This window comes from Cnephaeus nilssonii, assembly GCF_951640355.1.
Source record: "Cnephaeus nilssonii genome assembly, chromosome: 3".
Lineage (NCBI taxonomy): Eukaryota > Metazoa > Chordata > Mammalia > Chiroptera > Vespertilionidae > Cnephaeus > Cnephaeus nilssonii.
This window is the reverse complement of record NC_137074.1, coordinates 8,314,664-8,342,051: the sequence shown is the minus strand read 5'-3', so window position 1 is coordinate 8,342,051 and position 27,388 is coordinate 8,314,664. Positions and strand designations below refer to the sequence as shown.

At 60.9% G+C, this 27,388-nt stretch overlaps 1 protein-coding gene across 1 annotated transcript; it reads right to left on the bottom strand.

The window, feature by feature from the left end:
* Positions 1-106: 106 nt before the first annotated feature.
* On the bottom strand, positions 107-25,471 carry PFKL (phosphofructokinase, liver type). The gene is made up of 22 exons (XM_079766470.1): positions 25,339-25,471; positions 19,470-19,543; positions 14,400-14,477; positions 13,408-13,597; positions 12,506-12,671; positions 11,977-12,021; positions 11,630-11,738; positions 11,289-11,384; positions 10,452-10,544; positions 8,490-8,615; positions 7,518-7,582; positions 7,013-7,076; positions 5,084-5,230; positions 4,682-4,752; positions 4,044-4,131; positions 3,315-3,467; positions 2,675-2,839; positions 2,226-2,287; positions 1,890-2,001; positions 1,120-1,219; positions 936-1,041; positions 107-643 (listed from the first exon to the last, which is right to left on the bottom strand). Exons 1-22 carry the CDS (start codon positions 25,421-25,423, stop codon positions 496-498), a joined length of 2,343 nt encoding a protein of 780 aa, XP_079622596.1. The 5' UTR covers positions 25,424-25,471; the 3' UTR covers positions 107-495.
* Positions 25,472-27,388: the final 1,917 nt, after the last annotated feature.

Below are 27,388 nucleotides of genomic sequence, written 5' to 3'. Positions count from 1 at the left end.
GGAGCCAGAGGACAGCCCCGAGCCAACCCCCTTGCCGACCACCAGCAGGCCCGACCTCCCTCCAGTCCCACGGGCCCTGCTTTGCAGAGACGGAGCATCCTCTGTTGGGTGACTTTATTCCTACAAAAGATGGCAGGCTCTGCTCAGCCAGTGTCCAGTGCACAGGAGCAGGGTCTCAGCAAGGCCCATGGGGACAGGCTCCCCTTGGCACAAAGACGGCGCTGGACCCGAAGGGCCGGTGAGGGTGAAGGGCCACCCTGAGGAGAGACTCAGGACCATGCAGGGGTCCAAGGAGGAAGGACCGTGTTGTCCAAGCTAGGACGTCCCATGTCCCCCTGGAATGGAAGGTGGCACCCGGGGTCCTCTGTCCTGGAGGCTGGGGCCGTGATCCCCCAGGGCAAGGCTGAGAGGCCACAGCCTGCCCACTGCCTGCCTGCCCGCAGGCTCCAGGGGCAGCAGCCTGGCGGGGAGGGCCGGGCATCGGGAGGTGGGGCCTCAGAAGCCCTTGTCGATGCTCAGGGTGCGGCGGGTGACGTGCTCCAGCTCCCCGGACACGTAGTCGGCCATGCTGATGCGGTAGTGCGCCAGCATCTTCAGCATCAGCCGCAGGTTCAGCCACCACTGCTCCCGGGGCATGCGGTGCCTGGGGCCGGGCGGGACCGGGTCAGGGCACCTCCTTGGCCAGAGCCCGACCTGGGACCGCACCCCCTCCTCGGAACCCTGGACCCTGCCCAGCCCCTGACATGAGTGGCCCATGGCAGTGGTGGCCCTCCGGGGCCTGCACCCAGGATGGGCTCAGCACCAGGGACAGAGCGGGCAGCCTGTGCACTCGGACCTGGCAGTCCGGCTGGCCCACCCCAACCCTCCCCCGTCCCGGCACACCAGCCCGGGGAAGTCGGGGCCCCGTGGTCCACCCTCCCTTCGGAGGGACTCACTCGAAGTCCGTGTCCTTCTTGAGCTCGGTGACAGGGCTGAAGGCCACCGCCTTCTTCTTAAGGCCGATCACGCAGGCCGAGTCGGGGGCGTTGGCGAACACCCGCCCTGTGGACACAGGCATGTGCTGCAGCCACCCCCCAGGGCCTGGCTGAGGCAGGTCAGCCGAGCCGCCGCCCCACGTACCGTTGCGGTAGACGGCCCGAAGCTTCTCAGACATCCAGAGCATGGCCTTCACCCCCAGCTTGGTCCCGTAGTTCCGGTCGAATGGGGTTGGAGCCCCGCCCTGCAGACACAGTGGGTGAGACTACCGTCCAGCAGGGATGTGACCCAACCGAGGCAGGCCTGGTCCCCACAAGTCCCAAAACCTGGCCCAGCTGTGACCTCAGGTGAGCTCTCCAGGCAGTTTCTGACACGCGATACCCTCTGCCTGCAGCACCCCTGGTCCCTCTTCCACCTCAAATCTGGCCTAAAAGCCACTCCGAGAGGCCAAGGCAGTGGGCTAACGAGTCACCAGATGGGGATGACGCTGTGGGACTACGCATTCGGCGGTAGGCAGGTCCCCGTGAGCAAGGAACCCCCAGGAGAGAGCAGCCTCGGGGTGCACACAGCCCTCGCATAGGGCTGGGAAACCCCACAGCCCCAGCTCCTTGCAGGGCCGCTAGGAGGCTGATGTAGGGTGGGGACTTGGCGGTGGAGGTGACCACAGGGGTCCTGGCCCTGGCCCTTCCTAGCTAGGGGGGAGGCCTCAGCAGACAGGAGCCTGGTCTCCCCACCTGAGTGATGGGATGATGAGCACCTTGCCCGGGGGAGTGAGGACGAAGCAGCCAATGACCTGCACCCAGGCGCCCCACAAAGATGTACACAGAGGAGGGCCTCAACCTGCTGTGTCCTGACCCCCTCGCCCAGGTACAGAGGGAGGCAGGGGGCCAGGGGCCGCGCTCCCCACGCCGTACCTGCTGCAGGTGGCCCAGGACATTGGTCCTGCAGTCGAAAACGCCCTTCCCCTCGGAGGAGTAGAGGTTGTACAGAAACTCCGTGGTGTAGTGATCGTGGCATTTCTCGTTTCTGGGGAGAGGAGGAGGGGGCCTGAGTGAAGTGGGGGCCGGCTCAGGCCTCGCCCACTGCTGAGCCTGCTGGGCCAGGCCACGGGCCTCTGGGAACGCTGACCCACCCACCCCTCTCCAAGGCCACCTCCACCTTGTTGACCCCACAGCCAGGGTCTGGGAGCACCTGCCAAGGCTTGGGCGGACCCTCCCCCTGCCGGGGCCCAGGCCCACCCGCAGCCTCACCGCAGCACCAGGCCCCTCTGGATCTCCGTCTTCATCTTCTCCGTCATGTGCTCCACATTGGCCTGCGGAGCGAGTGACACGGTGAGCCGGGGCCGGGGCAGCAGCCAGCACTGCCCCCACTGCAGCCTGAAGGCAGGCTGTCTGGGCAGGAATATTCCAGACCGACTAAAAGCTGGAGCCAGCGTGACCCAGGGGTGGGGGGACGGGGGCCTGCAGGAGGCAGAGGGCGCTGAGAGGTATCGGTTGGGCCATGAGGCCACGAGAGCCACAACATGGACACAAAGTGGGAGACTGCAGGAGGAAAGGGGTGCAGGGTCACGGGCCAGCCCCCCTCACAGGCAGTGAGCCCCCAGCCTGCTGAGCCGTGGCTCCTTGGCCGGGCCCAGACTCTGCACCAGGAGGGGACCTGGCTCAGCCCCGCAGAGGGAGGAGGCTGAGGCTCAGCTCACCTTTAAGTCGTGGATGTTAAAAGGGTCTTCGAAGATGTAGGCGGCGTCAGCCCCCACGGCGATGCCGGTCACGGTGGCCAGGTAGCCACAGTAGCCGCCCATAGTCTCCACGATGAACACCCGGCGCTTGGTCCCCGAGGCCGACTGCTTGATTCGGTCACAGCTCTGGGGGGCGCCAGGGGTGGTCAGGGTCCTCCCCGGTGGGCAACCGGGACCCGCTGTGCTGCGGAGACCAGATCTCCCCGCAAAGCTGACTGAGGGTCACACGAGGCCGGGACAGTCCCACACCCCACGTGCCCAGGCCACTGCAGCCCTCACCACAAGCTTTCCATAGGCCTCAACCGGGGCGATTCTGCCCCGGGGACGACAGGGGTGCCACTGGCATCGACCAGGTGCAGGCCAGGGGCATCGCTAAGAGGTCTTCCCTGACCTGTGAGCGGGGTCACTGCTGCCAGTGTAGGTCGCTGTGAACAAGGGACCGGGGGACACGTGCCCGTGGATGCCAATGGTAATGTGACATCATAACCCTAACTCCGAACAGTTCAGAGCGTGAAAGGGAATTATAACATTACATAGAGAATGGAGCAAAAGGAAATAGAATACACAGGTTACTGGGGTCTGGACCATGAGGTCTACCTACCTCCATGGCGGCATTGACGGCGGTGTCGGAGCCCAGGCTGAAGTCTGTACCCGGCACATTGTTGCTGATGGTGGCTGGGATGACGCACATGACGATGCACAGCTCCTCATAGCAGCCGCGGGCCTCCACCAGCTGCAGCACCCCCTCGTAGGCCTGTGGGGGGCGGGGGCTCAGAACCAGAGAGGCTGGGCTGGGCCAGGGGGACGGGCCCCACTCAGGAGCTCTGCAGCCCCTTGGGCCAGGGAAAGTGGGGTCCAGGGAGGACAAGAAGGAGGCCTGCAGGGGCTGCCCTGACTCCGGTCCACTCCCTGCAGTCTGCAGGGGGCTCGGGCTCCTCCGGGGAAGAGCAAGGATGTTGGCCAGTCACGGGGGCTGCAAGCACCCGTGTCACACAGCCGTGCCCACTGCTCAAAATCCACCCAAGACCACCCTGTGCACGGCCACCACTCCTGCCCAGAGTGCCCCACCCCCACCTCAGGGGCCAGACTGCGAACTGCTCCGTCCTTCAGCCAGAGCTGCCCCTCGGCCCTCCTCCCCCTGCTCCTGCTGCCCCCACCCCAGCGCCTGGGCTGCCAGCTTTCATCTGAACTGCGAAGCCTCAAGAGAAGGCAGAAACCCTCCCCAAACCAAACACCACTTTCCTGGGACCCTGCCAAGAACCTCCCTGCACATGGGGTTCCTGGAAGGGCCACCTCAGCACCCCAGACGGCACCCCTGCGGTGGCCTCACCTCGAAGCCTCCGATGACCAGCAGGGCGTGGATGTTGTACTTGCGAATGTTTTCCACGATTTTCTCCATGTAGCTCTTGGGCAGCGTCCTGCCGTGGCAGACAGTGAGACAAACACTCGGTGTCTGCACAGACCGCCAGGCCGGAAGAAAGCACACACACTGCACTGACCTGCACCTGACCTGCACCTGACCTACGTCTGACCTGCACCTGACCTGCGTCTGACCTGCGTCTGACCTGCACCTGACCTGCGTCTGACCTGCACCTGACCTGCGTCTGACCTGCACCTGACCTGGTTCCAGGAGGAAGCAGAGGCTCAGTACCTGAGGCATATGGGGCAGGAGGCCCGCCAGTGCCCTGCCAGGCACTTGTCAGGTGATGGAGGAGCCCCTCACCCCATGGCCTAAGGGAGCTCTTAGCTGACGTGGGGCCGCCCAGCAGCCTTCCCCTGCGCAGGGGAGCCCTCAGCCAGGAAGCCCAGGCAGGGAGCTCTTTAGCATGCCCTGGCAGGTCACCAGCCAGAAGGGGGACCTAGCCCAGGGCCCAGGGTGGGTTTCCCCATTCAGCCCCCCATTCTCCCTGCTGAGCTTACACTCTGGATCTCCCAGCTGCCCATGGTGGCCAGCTGCCAGCCACTCACCTCTTGGTGCCCAGCATGGAGCCTCCACGCCCCAGCCAACCTGCCACGTCGTGCCAGCCCACCTCTTGCACCTGCAGGAGGGAGGCACAGCTTCAAGGGGACAGGCCAGAGGTGCTAGCGGATTCCACCTCAGGTGACAGGCCTGTGCTCAGGGACAGCGTGCCCACAGGGGAACAGAGCAGGGTCCCGGGAGCCTGGGCCAGGCAGCTAGCATGGACCCGTTCCCCTCCCCGGGAGCTCACCCCTCGCCCTCATCCTCTGATCTGTCTTCTTCATGGGCCTGAACTGGCCATTCCCTGCGTTTCGGCATCCCGAGCCCCTGGTTTGTTTGTGAGCAAGCTGGGGGGTAGGGGAGGGGTAGTAATCAGCCAATGACCAGGACACCCACCACCTGGCACCTACCTGACCCTTGGCCAGGCCTTCAAAGCCGTCGTGCACCACATACACTGTGTGACCCTGGCAAATGCCGGAACGCACCGCTGAGCGCACGGCCGCGTTCATGCCAGCCGCCGGGGCCCCCACGTTCAGGATGGCCAGGGAGAACTGGGTCTTCGGAGAAGGGGACAGAGACAAGAGCATGAGCTTGGGCTGGGAGAGACGGCTGACCACACAAAAGTCAACGAGAGGCAGCCGCCCCCCCAGGAGTGACAAGTATCCGTCCTCAGGGCGCCACGAGCTCCTGATGAAGAGCAAACAGGCTGCAGTGCAGGCCGCGCTCAGAACCTGCGGGCCCGGCCACGGGCATGAGCAGGATGTGGTCGCTACGGGGCCAGCGCCCCTGCGGTGGCAGCAGGGCGGGTCAGGTCAGAGTCCACTCCTGCCCGAAGCCTCGGCTACCACCCCACACTCAGGAGTCAGCATCCAGCACCTCAAAGTCCTTGGTGAGTGGTACAGAGGCAGAGAGAGAGGCCACAGTAAGCACAAAGAAGCGGGTGACACTACTCGGGCTAATTTAACCTGATGTAGCCAAAGTAGTATCTCCTCAACCTGCAATCACTGTAAGAAATTACTAACAGGCCCTAGCCGGTTTGGCTCAGTGGAAAATGAGTGTTGGCCTGTGAACTGAAAGGTCCCAGGTTCGATTCCGGTCAAGGGCATGTACCTTGGTTGCGGGCACATTCCCAGTGGAGAGTGTACAAGAGGCAGCTGATCGATGTTTCTCTCTCATCGATGTTTCTAACTCTCTATCCCTCTCCCTTCCTCCCTGTAAAAAATCAATAAAATATATATATATATTTTTTAAATTGCAGGCAAATTAAAAAAAAATTTTTTTTTAATTTTAAAAAGAAATTACTAGCAGGCCCTAGCCGGTTTGGCTCAGTGGATAGAGCGTTGGCCTGCAAACTGAAAGGTCCCAAGTTCGATTCCGGTCAAGGGCACATGCCCAGGTTTTGGGCTCGATCCCAGTGGGGGGTTTGCAGGCAGCAGCCGATCCATGATTCTCTCTCATCATGGATGTTTCTATCTCTCCCTCTTCCTTCCTCTCTGAAATCAATAAAAATATGTTTTAAAAAAACAAACACAAATGTGTTATAAAAAAAAAGAAAGCAGTTACTAACAGGCTCTTTCACATCCATCTCCCACACTGTCCTTGGAACCCAGTCTCATGCCGAGTGCCCTGTGGCCACACGTGGCCAGGGCTTCGCCAGGCAGCGTGGCTCCAGTGGGCCCTGGTAGCGCCCCCTGTTGCCCCAGAGGTGGGCGCACCCCAGCCAGTCCCGGGAGGGGACGTGCAGCCCACTCTGCTGTGTGGGGCCTGGAGAGATGGACCCGAAAGGAGACGCGGAGAGGGTGCTGAGCACCCCAGGCTGGACACACTCTGCAGGGGAGCCCTCAGACTGGTGACAACATTAGTGACAACCCCACAGGCATTTACCAGCCCCACGGCCTCTGCCGAGAGGCAGCGGCCACTCCGTGTCGGCCCCCGCATGGCCGAGGCTCCAAGGGCAGCAGATCCAGGACCCCACCCTCCAACACTGTGGTAAGGGGACCCTGTCCTTGCCCCCCAGGACTTCCGAAACAAGTCCTGCTGTCATCCTCACCTTGAGGAGAGGCCATTCCCCAGGTCTGTAGTTGTCTTGAAGGGGCTCATGAATGTCGGATCCCTTTTTTCCTGAGCTAAGTCTATGGGCCTGACTTAATTTCTTGCAACTGTCTGGTAAGCGACTGGCCGCCATAATCCCCAGGCCCGGACACTGGCTGTCTGACATCTGCTGGTCCAGCAGAGGCCGAGCCTGACCCTCCCAGCTCACAGTTCAGACCCTACACAGGAGGGAGGGTCTCCATGGGAAGACCCTGACCCCGCAGGCTCTGCCGCTCACACCACCTCACCTTCTCTTTGGAGACCTTCTGGTGTGCAAGCAGCTTGTAAATGTTCCAATTGTTCTCAAAGCTCCTGGAACGAAACCCAGTCATGCACCATGAAGCCCACAGCCAGAGCCCACAGCCACAGCCCATGATCACACAACTAAGCATGAGGAACTGGACATGGTGCACCCCACCTCCTCTCTCTTGTTCCCCCAAACCTGGACTGGATGCCATCACTGGACGGTGGAAGACCCCATAAAACACACAATCCCTCTCAGCTAAGCCAGGACTCACATCCAGCCCGCCCTGAGTGGGCAGCTCTAGCCCACCCCACAGCCTGCCTGCTTCCCTCCGCAGGGACCACTGAGGCCCCGTTGCTAACTGCAGACTGCTTGGCCACACACACGCGGAAGGAAGGGTCTCAGGAGATGCAGAGGCCATCTCTACGGCTCTGATGTCCTGCATGCCGGGGGCTGGCTGTGTGCAAGCTGCCAGGAGTCTGCGTGGAGCGAGCCCACGCGGCCCTCACCTGCCACGGAGCTGGATGGCCTCGTCAAACCGCTTCTCATCCATGGCCTTCTGCACCTCCTTTGTCTTAAAGAAAAGGAAAAGCACAGACTGAAGGAGGAGCCTGGAGCATACACGGCAGCCACCTGACTCGGTGGGCCTGTCCCAGGCCTGCCCAGCAGCGGTCACTGCCAAGGCCAGCAATCAGGAAAGCTGGCCGAGGCCAAGCGGGCCCTACCTGGCCTGGCCAATGGTCCTCCCTGGCCACCCTCGCTCCTCCTCAGCCCCTGGGGCCCCACCAGGGCCTTGGGAATGGAGGCTGAGGCCCATCTGGCCCCCAGGCCCCCAGCCAACGCCCAGCCTGCCCAGCAGCAGAGCTGGTGGAAATCATGGCAGGAGGTTCTTTCCAGAGAAGCATCAGGGAGGCCCAGTCTCCCACTCGTGCGCCCTCTCATCCCACCCTCCCCTGGCTGCAGGGCCCCCCAAACCTGTGGAGCCAGGGCGAGAGCCCCACACCCAGCCTCTTAGCCTCTGCTCTCACCTCCCACTCTCTCTTCCAGTGGCCCCCACTCCAGCCACATCGAATGTCCCCACCCCGTCGGCCAGAATTTACCCAGTGGCTCCGGCCACTCACTCCTCCTCCCTCCCATCTTTGCCCCAAATGCCTACCCCCAACCACCCAGTTTGCAAGGTAGGTCCATGGCCACTGGCTCTGGGAAGCTAAGTGACCTCAGCTTGGCTCCCCCCTCTCTCAGGGCTTGTCCCACGCTGGGGCCATGCTCATTCCCCTCCCCAGGACTGCAGGCTTCAGACACCCTGAGGCCTGCTTGGGGGGGATGGGGAGCACACCCAGACGGCCGGGACATGTGACCCATGAGGCGGCGAGGCTGGGAAGGGGCCGTGCAGGCAGCCTGCTGGAGCCCTGAGAGGCCTAGAAGGACAGGGAGCTCTGGGGGGAGGGGAGAGCCAGGGAGACCCCAGGCCGTATACTCACCACCTGCACGCACTCCATGAGGGGCAGCCGCACAGACTGGTTCCCTGACAGGCTGACCACGCAGGCCGGGGTGTCCGGTGTGCCCTCCAGCAGCGCCATCACCGCCTCCATGCCCATCTTACTGCTCTGAGGGGGAGGAGTGGGGCTCAAGCAGGCGCAGTCCACACTCAGAGTGCACACACGCACACACACACACACACGCGCGCGCACACACACGCACACAGACACAAGCACAGGCACGTGCACAGGCACGTGCGCACACACATGCACACACATACACACAGACTCGCTTGGCCCTTCTCCGCTCTGAGGGCCACCCTGAGCCAGCCCCCACACCACGTACAAACCCTCAATTTTCAGAGCTCCCCAACACACACACTGGCCAAAGCTTCTAGAACAAATGGCGACAGAAACAGTGACTTCGTATGACCACCATTCACAACAGCCCATCCAGACCGCGCTTCACGGGGTCTCACAGAGCCCCGCTAGGAGGGTGTGGCCCTGCCCCCCAAGGCTGCAGCTCGGCCGGGTGGGAAGGGCGAGGATCGGAGCCAGGTTTCCAGGGCTCTTTCTACTGTGACGAGGTTTTTGATGGGGCGCCTTTACGTCAGGGCTTTCCTGAGTGCGTGTAAATGAACATGAGCTGGCGGTCTGGCCAGCTAAACCACTCAGGGGCTGTCCTCCTTGGGGACAAATCACAAATGCGGGTCCTGGCACAGCCAACAGGGACGGACAGACAAGTGTGCAAGAAAGCAAGGCAGAGCTCTGCTCCGTCAGATATGGCCGGCTGGTCCCTGCCTCCCGCTGCTCCCACAGACACTGCCCGGGTCTCCGGGTTTCTGCACGTCTTGGGAGCCAGTCTCCAACTGCTCGGGTGTGTTTTAGGAACAGCCACGGAAGGAAGTTCCTGTCCCCCTCAGGAGCAGCACGCTGCAGCTCGTTAGGGAAGACTGGGGTTCCCTGAGCTCAGGCGTCTCCCCTACAACTGGACACAGTGTGCGTGCAGGTGTCACCCTGCAGAACTGGGCTCGGCGACCAGCGAAAAACGCTGCCACTCTGGCTGCGAGAACAAACTGTCCTTCGTCCCGGACCCAGGCATCTCGCTCGTGTCTCCCACAGGCTCCCACGACATGCAGCCAGCCTGCTCTCCTGCAAGCCGGGGAGGCCCCAGACCCACCCCGGCCATCTCTGCTGCCCAGGCTTGGTGGAGGGTCAGTGCCTGGCCCTTACGTCCCAGACCCCTCAGGAGACTGTCCTGAGTGTCCACAAGGCCTCACGTAGAGTGCAGAGGTGCCTGGCCAGGTGGGCAAGGCCCTCCGAGGCCAGTGTCCCCACTGCTGTGGGGGACTGAGGAGGCCATGGGCTGCTCAGGGCAGGACAGCAGCCTCAGCCCTCCGAGGGGCAGAGCAGGAGATCCAGCATCATGCCAGCACAGGGGCCCAGCCCGCACGTACAGGCACGTTACCCCCCATGGGGCTGCCCCTGGCCAGGCCCTGTCTCCAGTGTCTACAAGGAGATTCCCACTTTGCAGAGGACAAGAGGGACCCAGCAGTAATCAGAATGACAATGGCACCCTCAGGCCAGAATCCAGCCCCTCCCCTCCTCCCCAGGGCCCCGGTGCCCCCGGGATAGGGACTATGCTATGGGCTGAACTCGGAACCACCAGCCTCAGACCCCAGGAGGACCCTGCGCAGGCCTGGCCCCTGCGCACCCTGCCCTCCTCTCCCAGGGATCTGCCACAGCCGTTCCCAGGAGGGCCGGGAGCTGCTGACTCAGCGGGCAGGGACGGGCTGGCCAGGAGGCAAGGTCCCCACCCAGGTCTACGTTTCCCCCTCAGAAAAACGGAGGGGCCACACCTCGGTCTCACCCATGAGCCCCGGCACAGAGAGGAGATGCTCACGCACACCACGCATGCAACTCCGCCCCCCACACACACTGGGACCAGAGCAGAGCCCCACCTACCAGGATGCGGTCGAACGCCGAGGGGGTCCCTCCCCTCTGCACATGGCCCAGCACGGTCACACGCGTGTCGAAGCCCAGCCTCTGGACCACCAGCTATTCATTGGGAGAGAATGAGGGGGTCCTTGGGTTTGCTGCCCACCTCCACTAGCTCACCACCCCACAGACCCCAAACCCTGGTCCCTGTCCCTCCCCACCAGGCCTCAGGGATTCCGGCATGTCAGGGTCCCCAGGGTTCATGCCCACAGATGTGTTTCTGTGTACGCGGGAGGATGTGTATGTGTGTTTCTATGTGTGGATGTGTTTCTGGGTACACGAGTGTGTGTTTCCCTGTATACGTTTCCATGTGAGTGTGTGGATGTATTTCCATATACAGGGTGTATGCCTGTGCATGTGTTTCCATGTGAGTGTCTGATGTATTTCCGTGTACGTGTGTTTATGTTACCCGTGTGAGTGTGTGGACACGGAGTCCCAGGCGGGCCTGGCCTGCAGGGAATATGTCTGAAGACTGCTGCTGGTCGGTGACGGCCAGGCCCAGGCAAGAGAACTGGCCTTCAGCCTTAGGAGCGGAGGTCAGTGAAAAGCAGCCAGAGGGCGGGGGCGCCCAACAGGTGTGGGGAAACCTTGGCCTCGGGCCAGGCTTCTCAGGGAGCCCAGACACCCCCCCCCACACACACACACACACACACACACATCTGTTGTCACTGAGGAAGCCCTCCAGGAGGGGAAGGAGCCCAGCAGATGCTTGGGGACAGGAGATAAAGGGAGCCCGACCCGCTGAGCCCCACCCCTATCCCACCCACACGATCCAGGCCGCTTTGGGGCCCCTCCTGCACTCACGTCCTTCACGTAGCGGGAGGTGATAGGCTTTCCATTGCGGTCGATGGCGCCCTCGGCGATGATGATGATGTTCAGCCGGGACCCTCGGCTTCGGGTCTGGGTCAGAGACATCCGGGAGCTCAGCACCCTCAGACACCTGTCCCGACACCCACCCTCCCGGGGTCCACACCGCAGGGACCACCCCCCAGTGAGGAGGGGCTGACAGGGACCCTGTGGCCCTCCTGGAGGCGGGGAGAAGCAGGTGGGGGGGGGTCCTTGCCACAGGCTTGGGAATTGGGGGGCAGCAAGGGAAGAAGGGGGACGAGGCAAATGGTACAAGTGAGCACGCCCTTCCCACTCACTTGGCCGAGCCTCTCGCACATGCAGTTCTCCCAGCCGTCCTCGGGGGGCGCCTCGGGGATGAACAGCCAGTCGGCCCCAGAGGCCAGGGCGGACACCAGGGCCAGGTACCTAGAGGAGCGGAGGGGCCACCTGCTCAGGGCTGGACCCAGCACCTGGACCCCAGACCCGAGTCACTTGAGCCTCACCTCCTTTGTCCTCCCTGCATCCAGCCCCAGAGACACTCCCACCCCCCAGCGCACACCCAGTGTTAGATGAGCACCTGCCCTGGGCCAGGGGCCATGGAGCGCCACCCCCTGGCTCCTGCTCCCTGTCGCCCCACACCCCCAGCTGGCCAGGGCCCCCTTACCCGCAATGCCGCCCCATCACCTCCAGCACGAACGTCCTCTGGTGGCTGTGGGCACCGAACAGAGCAAAAGGTCAGTGTCGAGCCTCTGGGGGCTGAGCTGCAGGGCCGGCCTCACAGGCCAGCAGAACCAGCCTCCCTCGAGCCACAGGGGCCAAGCCACGCTCCAGCAGCCCCGTTTCCCCTCGGGGGTGCCCGGCGACACTGGACCCCAGAGCAGCCGGACAGACCACTCTTCTTATTCCCATGGTGGTCACGTGTCTGAGCAAAACGTGGCCTTGGGTTCCTGACCAGCCTCCGCGCCGGTTTTCACTGACCTCTGCTCCGAGGGCTGAAGGCCATTTCCCTTGCCCGGGCCTGGCCGTCACCCGTCAGATGACCCCCCTGTGGGATGTGCCAATCCCCAGGGCCCCTGCTGACCCTGCAGAGGGCGGCCTCGCCCCTCCCAGGAGGACAGGATCCCCAGCTTGCCCGCCTCGCTTGCCCGCCTGGCAGCCTGGCCGGGCCAGTGGGGGCTGCGGGCCTCGCTCACCTCTGGGCGGTGGTGGTGATGGCGTCGATGACCTCCATGATGCGGTGCAGGGCCGAGTCCGTGCCGATGGTCATGTCGGTGCCACAGAAGTCATTGTCGATGGAGCCCACCAGCCCCACGATGTTCAGGTGGGAGTAGGTCTGAGCCGTGCTCTCTGAGATCTTGCCTGGGGAGGAGCAGCGGAGGCCAGCTGAGGCCCCTCTGGCCACGATGGGGGGGCAAGAAACCCCACCTCTCACCCCCCCGTCCACCAGGCAGTGTGGCCCAGGAAGGTGCCCAGGCTCAGCTCCCCCTACCCAGGTCCTGCAGTGGGACTCCCGGGAGGGAAGGGGGCCACTGAACCCCTAATGCCGAGTGTGGACTCATCACCCCGAGCAAGAGACCTCCAGGGCAGTCTTCGAGTGACTGCACCCCATTTTCAGGCTCCACACGAGTGGCACAGACTGAACTCCAAGAGGTCTTTCCAGCTGGCAACCTTGCAACTATGTGTCTTGGGTGTTACCAAGTGTTAACTCTTACACTTCTGCAAACTATCACAACGTCCGTAACCCATGTCCGGAATCAATTACAGACAAGACCTGTCCACACAGCGTGGGGTGAGTCAGCCTGGGACTGCTGTCCACCCTGCCTGGGGGTCCCTGATGCTGGGTTCCAGGGACCCCGGCTCAAACACTGACCTCACTAGCAGCCAAACCCAGCCAACAGCTTCTGCAGCTGCCCAGGGTCGTCTGACCTTGGGCTGGGCCAGGCCCACTCCTCCGGCCAGCAGCCAGGCAGCATCTCCCCCGCCCCCCCTCGTCCTGCCTATCCCACTGCCCACCAGCAGCGAGGCAGGTGCTGCGGCCTCCGAGCCACCCCCTCCCCCCCACTCCCCTCCCAGCCGGCTCTGGCCGCTGACCCACCTTCCTTCACCAGCTCCTCCAGCAGGCTGCCCCACTCGCTGCGGAAGATGTTGGCGCCTGTGAGGCTGCCATCCCCGCCTATGACGCACAAGTTGGTGATGCCGCGATGGACCAGGTTGTAAGCCGCTGCCAGGCGTCCCTCCCGCGTGGTAAAGGCCTTGCAGCAGGCACTGCCGATGATGGTGCCACCCTATGCAATGGATACGGGAGCCTTGGCCAACAAGGCAGCAGAAGGGACCTGGGACTGGGGTTTGTGTGGGGGGGATGGGGGGACTGGTGGACCCTGCAGAACTGAGAGGGTGAAGTCCAGGGCCTCCTCCAGAAGCCTGGGCAGGGGTCCCCCTCCCCGGGCCTTCCTCCTGGAATATACCAGGAGGAGGAGAATATCCACGTGTCAGTCTTGGGAGGTTCCAGAAAGGTAACCAAGGGAGCAGGCCCCACTGCCCACTGCACCCACCGACCCATTTGTGGCTCATGATAATGACCGGCCACTTGAATAAGCTGGTGTCGCCTGCTGGCCTGGGGCAAACAGGCGACAAGTGCCTGCACCCGCCCCAGCTCCGTGGGAGGATGAGGGTCTCCCCACAGAGACATGATTCAAAAACCACCACTCCTAGGAGTCCTGGTCCAGCAAGGTGCCCGCCCCTGCCCTCAGGCAGCTGGAGGGAAACCTGGGCCTTGGTCCCTGGGCGCGTCAGAGCGGTGATGAAGGGGAGGCTACGCAGATGCCGCGCCGGGCCTCGTCCAGTGTCCTCTCCTCCCTGCACCCTGAGCTGGAGCTGAGAGTGAACGCTTGTAGAGGAGGCATCCCAAGGCCATTGCCACTCCACAACCCACGGCAGCCAGACGGCTTGGTGAGCCTGGAGCCAGCAGCCCCTGTGGGACGGGTACGCTTCTGTGCACAGTCTCTGTGTGCGTCTGTGCGTCTGTCTGCCTGTGTCTGTGTGCGCGCACGTGTGCTCGCAGGTGGAGGGGGCTCACGCAGGCCTTACCAGCTGGATGATGTTAGAGACGCTGAGCCAGTTGGCTGGCTTGATGTTCTCGCCTCCTTCCACGAGGCCCTCGTAGCCCTGAAACCGGGGAGCACAGGCATGAGACAGGCACCCACAGCCGCCGGACAGCACCCTTGTCCACGAGCAGGGGGCTGGGAACCCGGCCAACACCCCATCCGGCAGGAAGCAGGCTCCTGGGTCCTGTCCACCGAGGCCCCGGGGCCTTGGATGATGAAGCCGGGGGTGGCCAACAGTCAAGGGGAGAGGCCAGGGCACCAGCTGGGCCTCCCGGAACCTCTGCAGGGCTGAGAAGCTCCGTGTTACAGAGTGTGACTCACAGGTAATGTGCTCCCGTCACAAGTGGCCCACCTGGTGAGAGTTCGCGAGCCACACCCAGGGCTGTGCCCAGCAGCGCTCTGCCCTTCCAAGACCACCCCTCCCGGAGGAACCCGCTGTCCTGCCTCCTAAGGGCATCGCTTAGATGTAGAAGTGACAGCAGTGTCTGCTCTGTGTCTGGCTTTCCCTCAACCTGGTGTCTCCGAGGCCCCACATCGCCATGCACAGCCGTGCCTCAGCTCACTCTGTACCCCAGGCCACTGTTGTGTGCCCCAGTCATGGTCCGTCCACCAATGACGGACATGGGGAAGGTCTCCCGCTTAAGGCTATTAGAAATAAGGCTGCTAAGGACGCACACATCTCCTGCGAGAGGGCTCCTGAGAGCTGGGTGTCTGAGCAGCTAGCAGAGGCTCACGTGGCGCCCGCTGTGCTTTGCTGACCTCCTCACCCGCCAGCCACACAGCCGGGCTTCTGGGTGCCCCAGCCCACAGTGCCGGCCAGGCTAGTCTTCATCCCGGGGTCTGCCTGTGGGTCCCTGCAGTTGGCTGTATGTTAAATTTCCCTAGTGACCACTTACTGTTTTTCTTTTTTTTAAAAAATATATGTTTTTATTGATTTTTAGAGAAAGAGGGAGAAGGAGAGAGAAATGGAAACATTGATGAAAGAGAAACATCAATTGGCTGCCTCCTGCAATCCTCCTACTGGGGATCAAGCCTGCAATCCAGGCATGTGCCCTGATTGGGAATTGAACCAGTGACCTCTTGGTGCATGAGTCAAGGGCCGAATCTCAACCACTGAGCCACACTGGCCAGGCCACTTGCTGTTTTTCTATGACATAAGCCACTGATCGTCTGGACCACGTCTCTGAGAAGTGCGTGGTCAGGTGTCCTGTCTGTTTTCTCTATCACATGACTACTCCTTCCTTATCAGTAGGAGTTCTTTATACAGTCTGGATAGAGGACAGGTGCGTTTTATAAATGGTGAAAAGACAGGGCACCACCAGGCTGAGATGAGCAGGGCCGCCTCCTCCAAGCAGTCCTCCAGTCCCTCCAGTGAAGTAGTAGATGAGCCACTGCCCCTGCTTGGGGCTAGAGCCCAGCTTGGCTCTGGGCATCTACCTCCCCTCTGTCTCCTCCCTTTAGGCCGTCCCACCCTTGTTCTGTCACCTATGTCTATAGGGTCCTGGGCAGCGAGGCCCGGGAGGCGGTATGGGGCACGTGCTCCCACCCCTGGGGGTGCAGGTGGAGCGCTACCCAGGACAGAGTGCAGGGAAGTCCCAGGGAGGAATGTTTCTTCAACTCAGGACATAATAGGTTCCCTCACCAGCCCCACAGCCAGTCGGAGCTGGCAGGGCAGGTGCCCATCCTTCCAGGAACCAAAATTAGAAGGTTCTCGGGGCCACAGGAGGAGTGAGACCCCCAGGCTGGGGACCACCAAGCTACCTTCCTTGGCTTAGGCCAGGCTATGTCCTTCCCTTCCTTCCCTCCTTCCCTGCCCCACCCTTTGGTCAGGTATTTGGCCACAAGGATAGGAGCCAGCCCTGCCACCACCAGCCCAGCACAGAAAAACAGGAAAATGACCTGAAAAGCCACAGCAGGCACTGCCTGGAGCAAGCAGCTACAAACAGGCAGGTCTCAGTCTGCAAAACCCAGGGTCAGGCACAGAGCCGAGCACAGCGCCAGCCTGGCCCCTGGCCCCTGGCCCCTGTGCACCAGCTCGAATCCAAGTCCCACACACACAGCTCTGCTGGAGCTGAGACAGCAGCGCTCGTGGTTCCAAGGCCTCGGAATCAGACTGGGAATGGGACTTGTACCACCAGCTTTCCTGGCTCTGCAACCTGCAGACGGCAGATCGTGGGCTTCTCAGCCTCCAAACCACACGCCTGCGCTAAGATGGCGTGAACAACAGGAACTGAGACGACGTCTCCGTAGGGTTAGCCTGGGCTACCCTCAGCAGGGCAGTCTCAGAGCAGCTGGACTTCTCCTAGGCCAGCTGGCTCCCCCCAAAACACCCATTCTAAGAGACCTGGGAGAAGGTTTTAGGCTTCTTTGGGGGTAGCCCTGTAAGTTCCAGAATGCCACTTCTGCTGAATTCAGAAGGCAGAGGACAGGGATGACAGCTTCCGGTCCAGATGGCGGCTAAGGCAGATGCGGTCCTCGCCTCCTCCCACAACCACATCAGAATTACAACCAAACGACAGAACCACCATCCCTCAGAACTGCCTGAAACCTAGCTGAACAGAAGTCCTACAATTAAGGATATAGAGAAAAAGCCACATCAAGACTGGTAGGAGGGGTGGAGACGCTGAACGCTGGTCCCACACCCAGATGTGGAGGCTAAAAATCAGGAGGGTGCCCTGGCTGGCTGCTCAGTGGTTAGAGCAGCAGCTCAAAAGGTACCAGTACATACGGGGGTTGGGGGTGGGGGGACTGAATTGTCCATCCAGGGCTGGACGAAGGCAGCTTTCTCCCTGACAGAAGTGCTTGTAGAGGCCATTGTTCCTTTGCTGAGCCCTCTGACCACAGAGCCGGCAGACGGGCAGCATATCTGAGTCTCCATCAACCTGGTTAACATTGTTCACCCCACCCTGGTGATTCCCTATGACCCCACCCACCCAGCTTTTGGGCCCTTTGAAGTAATTTCCAGTGACTTTTCCATACAAAGGCCTGTCGTGGCTCATGCTTCAGATTTTCCTAAAATCTCTCAAACAAGCAGCATTTGGCCTAGGCACACCTCTTGCTAAGTGGCCCCAGGCTAGGCGCTAGTGGCAGTCAGCCTTGGTGCACAGCTGGCCTCTCCCAAGCACCTCCAAGCCCAGCACAGGTAGCAGCCATCTGCAGATTATTTTGTAACACATGCTGGGGGTTCCCAAGCAGGACACCGGCAGTGGCTGACCTTGGCCTGACCTCCCAGGTGGCCCTGAGCTAGCGCACCCAGTGGACAGCTTCAGACCACATCAAAGCACCACCCAACCACCTCCACAAGTGCAGGCTCAGCAGACAATAACACTGTGATAACTATGTAGGGTTCAGATGGGTCGCTTTATCAGGGTGGTCATTTCATAAGTTATATAAGTGTCTAGTCACTCCTGCTCTACACCTGAAACTAATATAATACTGTATGTCAATTATAACGGAAAAATAAAAAAAAATTATTTACAAAAAAGTCTCACAGACACAGCCCTCCTCTTCTAGCCTTGGAACCTTCTAAAATGTCTCTCTCATCCAGCCGGCGCGGCTCAGTGGTTGAGCATCGACCTATGAACCAGGAGGTCATGATTCGATTCCAGTCAGGGCACATGCCCAGGTTGTGGGCTCAATCCCCGGTGTGGGACGTGCAGGAGGCAGCCGATCAATGATTCTCTCTCATCATTGATGTTTCTATCTCTCTATCCCTCTCCCTTCCTCTCTGAAGTCAATGAAAATATTTAAAAAATAAAAATAAAATGTCTCTGCACACCTCCGCCCACTTAGTGTCGCCTCTCCCTTCCCCACCCCCAGGGCAGGCGCCCAGGCAGCCCAGAGCTGGCTGCAGGCCAAGTGCACTGCTGGCAGCTCTCCTGTGTCAACTTTGAGCCCACGGGTCCGGTCTGGGCTCCTGGGTGAACAAGAGCCATTCCCATTCACGGAGCCCTTCTCGCTGTCGGCTGTGAAAAGCGCTTTAACTCACAGCATCCGTTAGCTTTGTGCCCCAACATCCCCACAAAGAATGAATTGGTATCCTCACTTAATAGGAGAAGACACTGAGGGTCAAGGAGGTGAAGGAACACACCTGTCACATGTGGGCAACCTCAGGCAGGGCTTGGACCCACCTGCCCCTGTCTGGAGGCCACAATCCGAGGCCACTCCCAAGAGTCTCCCTTGTCCTCCAGGAGACTCTACACCATCATCAGGGCATGGGCCCCACATGCCCAGCAGCTGAGACTCAGGAGACCTGCTTCCCAAAGACAACCTAGGGCTTTGCAGGGTCCCAGCCCCCCAGTCCTGGGCTGAGGGTCAGAGCGCTGCAGGAGGCAAGGGCCTACATATTACTGTTCACTCATTCATGCAGCCGGAGCTGGGTGTGGCCCGGCCCAACCTGGGGCCAGGGGAAGGGGCAGGGACAGCCCACAGCGGGGAGAGGGAGGCATCGGGAGAGTGGAGAGGCTGGGGTTCGCTTCTGGTTGCCTAAAAAGTGAAAACAAAATAACACAGCGCCTCCAGAAAACCACAAGACAATGGAGGAGTTCCTCCGTGTGTCTGTGATCACGTCAGCCCCAAATGTGACACAGGGATTGGGGGTCGGGGGGCATGAGGCGAAGGGGGCACCAATTTGGAGAGAACAAAAGAGAACAATACTCTGCCACTTGTCCAAGGGGGCTGTTTGCCGCTGTTACCTGGGTGACCCACACGGCGTTTGTGTGTAAGGGGCGCGGGGGGCGGGAGGTAGGAAGGGGACCGGCTGGAGGATGACAGGTGGGGGCTGAGCTCCCCGGCCTCACAGGAGGAGGACAGCAGCTTTATGCCCTCCTATCTCCCAGGGACACGGCCCACGTCACAAGCACCCAGACTGGGGGGAAGGCTCCTCACCCCACCCCCGAGCAGGGGCCCGGCTCCCTCCCATTCTGTCTCCTCATCACCCTCGCCTCCCTCTAGTGACCACTGTGAGACAGGGAGGTGTCCCCCACCCTCCCCCCGACTCCCCGCTGAGCACAAAGCCCCACCAGTGTGGGGCCTGGACCCCGCCCGGCCTTACCTCGTAGATGAGGAACACCTTGGCTCCCACATAGATGCCCATTCGCGTCACGGCCCTGACAGCGGCATTCATACCTGGGAGGGAGTCGGGGGGACATCGTCAGTGCACGGATGTCAGGACCCTGGACCACCCTCTTCAGGAGGTGCCGAGCCCGGAGTGGGAGGTCCAGCCGCAGGTCACAGGGTGAACCCCAGTCACTTTAGCTTTGGAGCATTCGGGAATAAGCTGCCCAGAGTTAAGCCAGGAAACTCCCCATCAGGCCTCACACAGCCTGAGTGTGGGCACCAGGTGTGTGCAAACATCCATCACTTCAGGCCTCATCGAGCCCCTGCTCCCCCCACAGTCTCCACTATGACATGATCCTGGGGCCAGCTCAGGAGCACCCTGAGCATCAGCCCCTGCCCCAGGCCCCAGGGCGTGGGCTCTGTGAAACAGGAAGAGGGGAGCGACCCGAGGGCATGGGGTGTTGGGGGGTCGGCAGTCTCAGGCAGTGTGGCTGAGCAGGCTGGCACTCAGGCCCTCGTGCCCGCACACACACAGGGGAGCTGCCAGGCTGGGGTGGCCACCCCGCTACCGTGTCCCCGTAGCCTCGCTCTTGTGCCTAGCATTTCCCCTGCAGATTAGGTCCCTGGAAAGAGGGACATTCATGGTGCCGGAGGAGGCAGCACGTGGGGATGCTCCGAGCCCAGAGGAGCCTCAGCCCCCTTCCCTCACAGCCGGTTCCGAGGAGGGCAGAGGTGTCCACCTGCGGTCCCTCCACAAGGTGCAGCCTGAACGAAGCCCTCACGGGAGGCCCCTCGAGAGGCACAGAGCACCCGGAGTGGCCCTGCGTGACGGTCCCCCTTCCATGTTTTGAGGGCACTTTGGGGCCTTGCCCAGGGGACAGGCCTCCAGGTGGCCAGACAGCCAGGACTGTAGGTGCCACAGGCCTGGAGCATGCCAGGTCAGGAACCCCGGTCACTGACCGCAGTGTGGGCATCCTGAGTGGGCCCAGCCCCCACACTGACCAAAACCTTCTTTACCAGGAGTCCACGCCGCAAAGGCTCCGAAAAAAGAGGCAGACAGGGACCCTATGTCTTCAGAGAGAAAGAAAGAATGACGGCAACGACCCTGGCCGGTGTGGCTCAGTGGATAGAGTGTCCGCCCACAGACCAAAGGGTCTCCGGTTCAATTCCTGGTCAAGGGCAGGTTCCATCCCCTGCCCTGTCAGGACCCACACTGGAGGCAACCAATCAATGAGTCTCTCTCACATAGATGTTTCTCTCCTCCCCCTCCCTCCCTTTCTTCCACTCTCTCTAAAAATTAATGGGAAAAATATTCTCAGGAGAGGATTAACAACAACAACAAAGAATGGTCACCACCCAGGGTCCCGTCCTCTGACTCTGCGTCCAGGGCCAGATCACAGGAGACCGGTGCTTGGTCTCCCCAAGGACCTCTCTGTTCCGCCCCACCCTGAAACCCCTCCCCACCCCCACCCCCACCCCCCGCCTTTGTCCCTGGCACCGAGCCAGAGCACACGGGCTCATCCTGTGGTCTGACCCTAAGCTTTCAAAAGCCTATTCCCTGAGGCCTATGCAAATGTCCATGTGGCCAGGCCCCCCAGGCACCCTCCACCTTCCCGGTCCCTGAAGTCATGGAGGCTGGCGGTGCCCATCTGCTCGGGCATCCTGCAGGGGCACCATGGCCTCCAGGGTCCCGACACCATGTGTGGTCCACACGGTGACTCCAACGTGAGGACTCCCGACCTTCACCCTGTCACACCCATCTCCCTGGTCTCCAGGTCTCCAGGTCTCCAGCCCGGGAGGCAGGGCCCAGGGGAGCGAGCAGGAATGAGACAACGTGGGGGGCCTCACAGCACCTCAGGAGGACCCAGTGGACAGGCGGGGCCCCTGCAGGCTCAGGACCCCAGGCTCCTACAACAGCGACAGGCATGTGCACCGTCCCCATCCACAGATGAGAAGCTGGGGTCTCCGAGGGAGGTGGGGGCCTGCCAGAGCCCCAGCAGATGGGGGCACCAACCCCTCCTGGGGCACAATGAGCCGCCCTGTGCCCACCCACAGCAAAGGCTCCCACGGCCCCACATCCAGTGCCTAGGACTCCTGGCGTGGGGCACCCAGACGCCAGGGCAGGCAGAGCACAGAGACCACACTTGCAGCTCCCACACTGGGGTGAAGTCAGAGAACCCCAATTCTAAAGAAATCGTGAATGTCTCATGTGCCCCAAATGCATGGAACTAGGATAGCAGAGGCTGAAGTTGGGGGCAGGAGCCCAGAGAGCACCCCCCAGACAGCTGGGGTGCCCCAGGAACCTGGATCAGAAGTTGCAGCTGAGGTCGGGGGGGTCCGAGGGCTGCAGGCTCCCCTGCCCCCTGCCTTCTCTGGTGGAGTGGGGGGGACAGAGGAAGATGAGACAGCAGTAAAGCTTCCTGCCCTCGCCCCCAACCCCCGCCCCAGGGGGCCCTGACCGGGCAGCAGGTGGTTCACTCTAGGCTATCTGCCTCTCCCAGCCACCTCGCTGGTGAGGCCTCTGTGCACCCACTGCAGGCTCAAGGTCCAAGCCCCACCTCTGGCAGGAGGAGGGGGCCAGCAGCTGGAACAGGTGAGGACAGCGGGTGGGGGTGGGAGTCAGTAGCCAGGGACTCAGTCCCACCGTCCAACCCAGATGTCTCTCCAGTCACCCACCCCTGACTTGGCCAGCAGCTGGACAGGCCAGCCTGGGGCCAAGGCCATCTCACTAGCCAGCCTGGTAGACACGAGGGAGCCCAGTGTTAGGGTAAGATCTTCAGCCCTCAGAGGGGAAAACCAGACAATGTTAAGTGAAAACTCTCAGACGTTAGCCCAGAACCGGATGCCATGGAGACGGCAGCCCGAGGGCATGGATTATCCCTTACACCTCCCTGTATGTAGCCTTCTTAAAAGGCATTTTAAATGATCCTTTCATCTGCTTTTTGTCCTCAAAATAAACCCTGGGCCAGTGAGAAGAGTGGGCAGGGGAGTAGCTGGGTGTACTGGCTGAAGGGGCATGCGACCCACGCCCCACGCCCCTCGCCCTACGCCCCATGCCCCTCCGAGAGGGCCAGGCAGGCGCATCCCATGACTTCCTGTTGGAGGAAGTCCACGATGCAACCGGAGTGACTTTGTCCCAGTCAGCTCCCAGCGTACAAGAGCGGGATCATGAGACAGACGCCGGGCTCAGCAGGACGCTGCATGGCCAGGTGACAGGTGACATGTAGACAGAGCCTGGCTGGGACATACGAGATGGGCGGGGACTCAGGGAGCGAAATCCTCACCTGCAAGTACAGGACCTCAGTGTCCTCCTGATCACCAGACAGAGGCAGGTCCTGACTGTCCTTTGGGGGCTGGGAGGGGGTGCCCCACAGGGGGCGACCGAGGGGTGGAGGGGTGGACAAGCCGGGCTATTTTACAAGCCTCTAGTTCCTTCTGCACAAAGTCCTCTGACATCCCTGAACAACTGCTGTCCCTCCACTTACTGACACTTCCTGTGGTCAAAAGAGGCCCCGAGCGGGCAGAGGACGCCACTTCCAGGCTGACTGGAAGGAACCTGCCAGGTGGCCTGGTTTGCCGCCTCCTCCCTGTTTACAAAAGGGGAAACTGAGGGCCAAGGGAAGTGCTTGGGTTGGGCCACAGGGCTGGTCAACGTCGGCTCAACCAGGACCCAGGTGTGGCCCTTCGCTCCGTGAGGCTGGCTGTTTTGCATACATTCCCACCAAAGCGGACGGTAGCACCTGGGAGGTAAGCTGTCATCCACCCCAGCTGCCGCCAGCCCAGCGCCCACGAGGGAGGCCACCCAAAGGACAAAGGAGGACAGACAGAGAGAACATACCCGGGACCCAGGAAGGCAGACACCCTCCTCCCGGGATTGCAGAGCCCTAAGCTGGGGGCGTCTGTGCGCCTCCTCCGTGCAGCTCCAACCAGAAACCATGGCTACCACGCTGCCAGTGGAGAGAGCACACAGGAGCGGGGCGGAGGCTGCCAGGGCTGTGGGGGAGAGGTGACTCTTGCAGAGACAGGCATGAGGTCAGCCAACAGGTGCACCGACGGCCACACTCCAGCCGAGTCCAGGAAGCACTGCCCGTTCTGTGTGAGGCACCAGGGCCACCACTAAGACTTTACACCCTGATCTAAACGCATGTCATTTATCCTTCCAACCCCCTTGGGTGCTGTTGTCTCCACTGTGCAGACAGGAGCCTGGGGTGGAGACCGCTCTGCCTGCAAGAGCCATGGGAGTTGGGGGCCTCCCGGGCCTCTGTGCCTGTCTGGCGAGGTGGGTCCAGCCCTCTCAGGGTGTGTCCTTGCTCGTGGTCTAATCTCACAGGATGATGCTTCCCCAAGGCCACCCTCCAAGCCCGCTCACCCCAGCCCGGCTCACTCGCCATGCTCTAGGGAGGAACCGGCAGCAAGTGCTCTGGCCACGAGGGGCCGTGGACGTGCAGAAGGGCACGCTGACTGCCAGCCAGGCCAGGCCCTGAAGGTTCAACCTGAATCTGCAGGAGGGCCCCTTGCAGGCAGGGACACAGACAGAGGCCATTCTTTCTGCCTTCCCTGGCTTGTGAACGCCTCTTCTCCCTTCTGAGTGGGGAATGGGGAGTCGGGGGGCTGAGGAAGGGATGGAGGTGTGTGTCTGCACTCTAATCCGGAGGGAGACAGGTCAAGCCCAACTGTGCAGCTTGAGGGTGCTGGCTCTATGCCTTTCAGTCCTGCTCCTGATCTACGTAAGGTCTCTCCTGAAGTCCAGGCTGTATTCCTGGCTGTGGTGGCTCAGGGGATTGAGCATCGTCCCATGGACCAAAAGGTCCCAGGTACGATTCCCAGCCAGGGCACATGCCTGGGTTGCAGGCTTCATCCCCAGTAGGGGGTGTGCAGGAGGCAGCCAGTCAATGATTCTCTCTCATCATTGATGTTTCCATCCTTCTCCCTCTCCCCTCCTCTCTAAAATCAATAAAAATACATTTTTTTAAAGTTCAGAGTGTAGCCACATGGTCCAGTACAACAGGTGCCAAACTGGCCATCCCAGGTCAGAGGCGCTGAAAAGCAGTAGTCAGGACAAGACCAGGCTGCCAGGAGGGGGTGGGGGGAGATATACTGGGATAGACCCCCCGCCAGGCAGGGCACCCGCTCAGCTCTGCCAGGCCCCAACTGAAGGACCTTGGCAGGCCACCACCTTGGGCTTCCCCTGTTCAGGGGGTGAGAACAAGTCTGAGCTAAAGGAAACTCCCTAAGCCCCAGACGGCGCACCTCCCCAAGGTACCCTCTTCCCCACTAGGCCTCACAGCAGAGTGAGGAGCTGTTCTGTGTAGGCATGCCACCCACCCCTGCCAGCCCGGATGGATGGATGGGGAGTGAGTGGGCGGGGAGGGGGGCGGGCGTCAGAGCCGCCCTGGAGGCCTTGGTTGGGGGAATGGAAATGTCCCCAAGTCGCGCTGCAGGAACCAGGAAGAGCCCGGCTCTCAAGGTACGCGGGGACCTGCACAGCTCAGCGCGGCCTTCAGGAAAACAGGTCTCCGGAAAGGTGCCACCGGGGAGGGGCGCGGGGGTCTCCAGGTCGGCAGGAGGGGCGCCAGCGGCCAGCCCGGCGCCGGCCCGCGCGCAGTGTCCCCGGGCCACGCCGGCGCGCGGACACGCCTCCGGCGGGCGCGCAAGGGAGGGGGCGGAGCGCGGAAGCCGTGGCGCGCGGCACGTACGCGGGCGACCGGGCGCGTCGGGGAGGATTGGGGACCGGAGGCCTCGCGCGGACACGGGGAGCCGCTGACCCCAGGTCCCGGGAAGGGTGGCGGGTGCGCGCGGAGGGGCCCCGGGACAGGTGGACGCCCCCGCCCGCCGCCCCGCGCCAGGCCCCGCTCCCCGCCTACCTTGCGCGTCGCCGCCGCTGGTCAGCACCCCGATGGCCTTGCCGGCCCCGCACATCCGCAGCTTCTCCAGGTCCACGGTGGCCATGGCGGCGCCAAGACTGATGGCTCGCTCTCCGCCCTCGCCGCTGGTTCTCCCCGGTCCCGCCTCCGCCCCGTCCTGGCCCCGCCCCCGCGTGAGGTCACCGCTGCCCACGCCTGGGGAGCGGCCGAAGAAGGGGTCCAGCGCCCCCGCTCGGAATGTGTGCACAGCTGCCCCCTTGATTGGCGCTGGGCACCCGAGCCCCCCAACAACTTAGCCAGAACCCCACGAGTGGGGATCTGCAACCTTGGGGAACCGCGGTCAGCCGTTCTAAGTTTCTAAACCGGTTCCACCTCACCAAGGTACCCGTTTGTTGAAGGTCTAATTCCGTAATCATCCAGGTGCCGTTAAACCCAAACCCAGCCTAGAGCTTTTCAAGGCGTTAGAAACAGCTTGACCTCAGCATAGCCAGACATACACACATATATTCTCTTTTTTACATATGTTCTCCCTTCTCTCTATATACAGGGTGGGGCAAAAGTAGGTTTACAGTTGTTTGTATGGAAAATAATACAATAATTAATAAAACAATACAAGAATAAACTGTTTTGAGTACTCATAAGTGTAAACCTATTTTTGCCCAACCCTGTATATATTCTCTAAAATATACACACATACTTTTTCCTAATAAGTAGATAGACTAAGTATATACACCTCTCTGCTTCTATATGTATGTATGTAAATATAAATATATATACACACATACTTTTTCTTTATACATAGGTAGATAGACTACTTACACCTCTATATATGTATGTGTACATACACACAGCCTATATGTGCATACATATATATTTAAATAAATATCATGTAATACTTACCTATGTTTACCCATCAGGCTTGTGCTGTCATTCTTATTGACTGGATAATACCCCAGTCTGGCCGAAACCGGTTTGGCTCAGTGGATAGAGCGTCGGCCTGTGGACTGAAAGGTCCCAGATTCGATTCCGGTCAAGGGCAGGTACCTTGGTTGTGGGCACATCCCCAGTGAGGGGTGTGCAGGAGGCAGCTGATTGGTGTTTCTCTCTCATCGATGTTTCTAACTTTCTATCCCTCTCCCTTCCTCTCTGTAAAAAATCAATAAAAATATATATATTTTTAAAAAATACCCCAGTCTTGCCGAAACCGGTTTGGCTCAGTGGATAGAGCGTCGGCCTGTGGACTGAAAGGTCCCAGATTCGATTCCGGTCAAGGGCATGTACCTTGGTTGCGGGCACATCCCCAGTAGGGGGTGTGCAAGAGGCAGCTGATCGATGTTTCTCTCTCATCGATGTTTCTAACTCTCTATCCCTCTCTCTTCCTCTCTGTAAAAAATCAATAAAATATATTTAAAAAAAATACCCCAGTCTGTGGCTATAACATTATTTCTCAAAACGTTCCTTGAATACTGGACGTTTATTTCATTTTCAAAGTCTTATTCACTTATCCTGGCAGTGCTTGCCAGTGGTCCCTGTGCCCGGCTCTGGTCGGCCTGGGCTCTGCACTGTCAACAGAACATACCTGCCTCCGGGGACAAGGTGTGGATTGGAGGTGGAAAGTGAACAAGTAACTCCACAGCCCTAGCCGGTTTGGCTCAGTGGATAGAGCGTCAGCCTGTGGACTGAAGGGTCCTGGGTTCGATTCTGGTCAAGGGCACATGCCTCAGTTGCAGGCTCCTCCCCAGCCCAGGCCCTGGTGCAGCAGGCTCGTGCAGGGGGCAACCAATCGATGTTTCTCTCACATCGGTATTTCTCTCTGTCTTTCCCTCTCTTCCACTCTCTCTAAATATCAATGGGAAAATACCCTCTGGTGAAGATTAAAAATAAATGAAACTCCTCAGAAGTTGAAAGTTGGTCACAAAGGGACTGTGCCCTGCAGGGATGGCGAGGAGGCTGTCGCCAGAAGGCAGGAGGCTCCCTGGGACTGGGGAGCAGCTGCTGTGTCACTTAGGGAAGGGCTTCCTGTGTGGATGCAGCTCTCTATGGGGCTGAG

Coding starts and splice junctions, on each gene's coding strand:
- PFKL (XM_079766470.1), bottom strand. CDS start 25,423: ATGGCCACCGTGGACCTGGAGAAGCTGCGGATGTGCGGGGCCGGCAAG. Junction 4,753..5,083: donor AAGGCCTGGCCAAGGGTCAG/GTAGGTGCCAGG, acceptor TCCCTCCTGCAG/GTGCAAGAGGTGGGCTGGCA. Junction 1,220..1,889: donor TCCTGGGCCACCTGCAGCAG/GTACGGCGTGGG, acceptor CTGTGTCTGCAG/GGCGGGGCTCCAACCCCATT.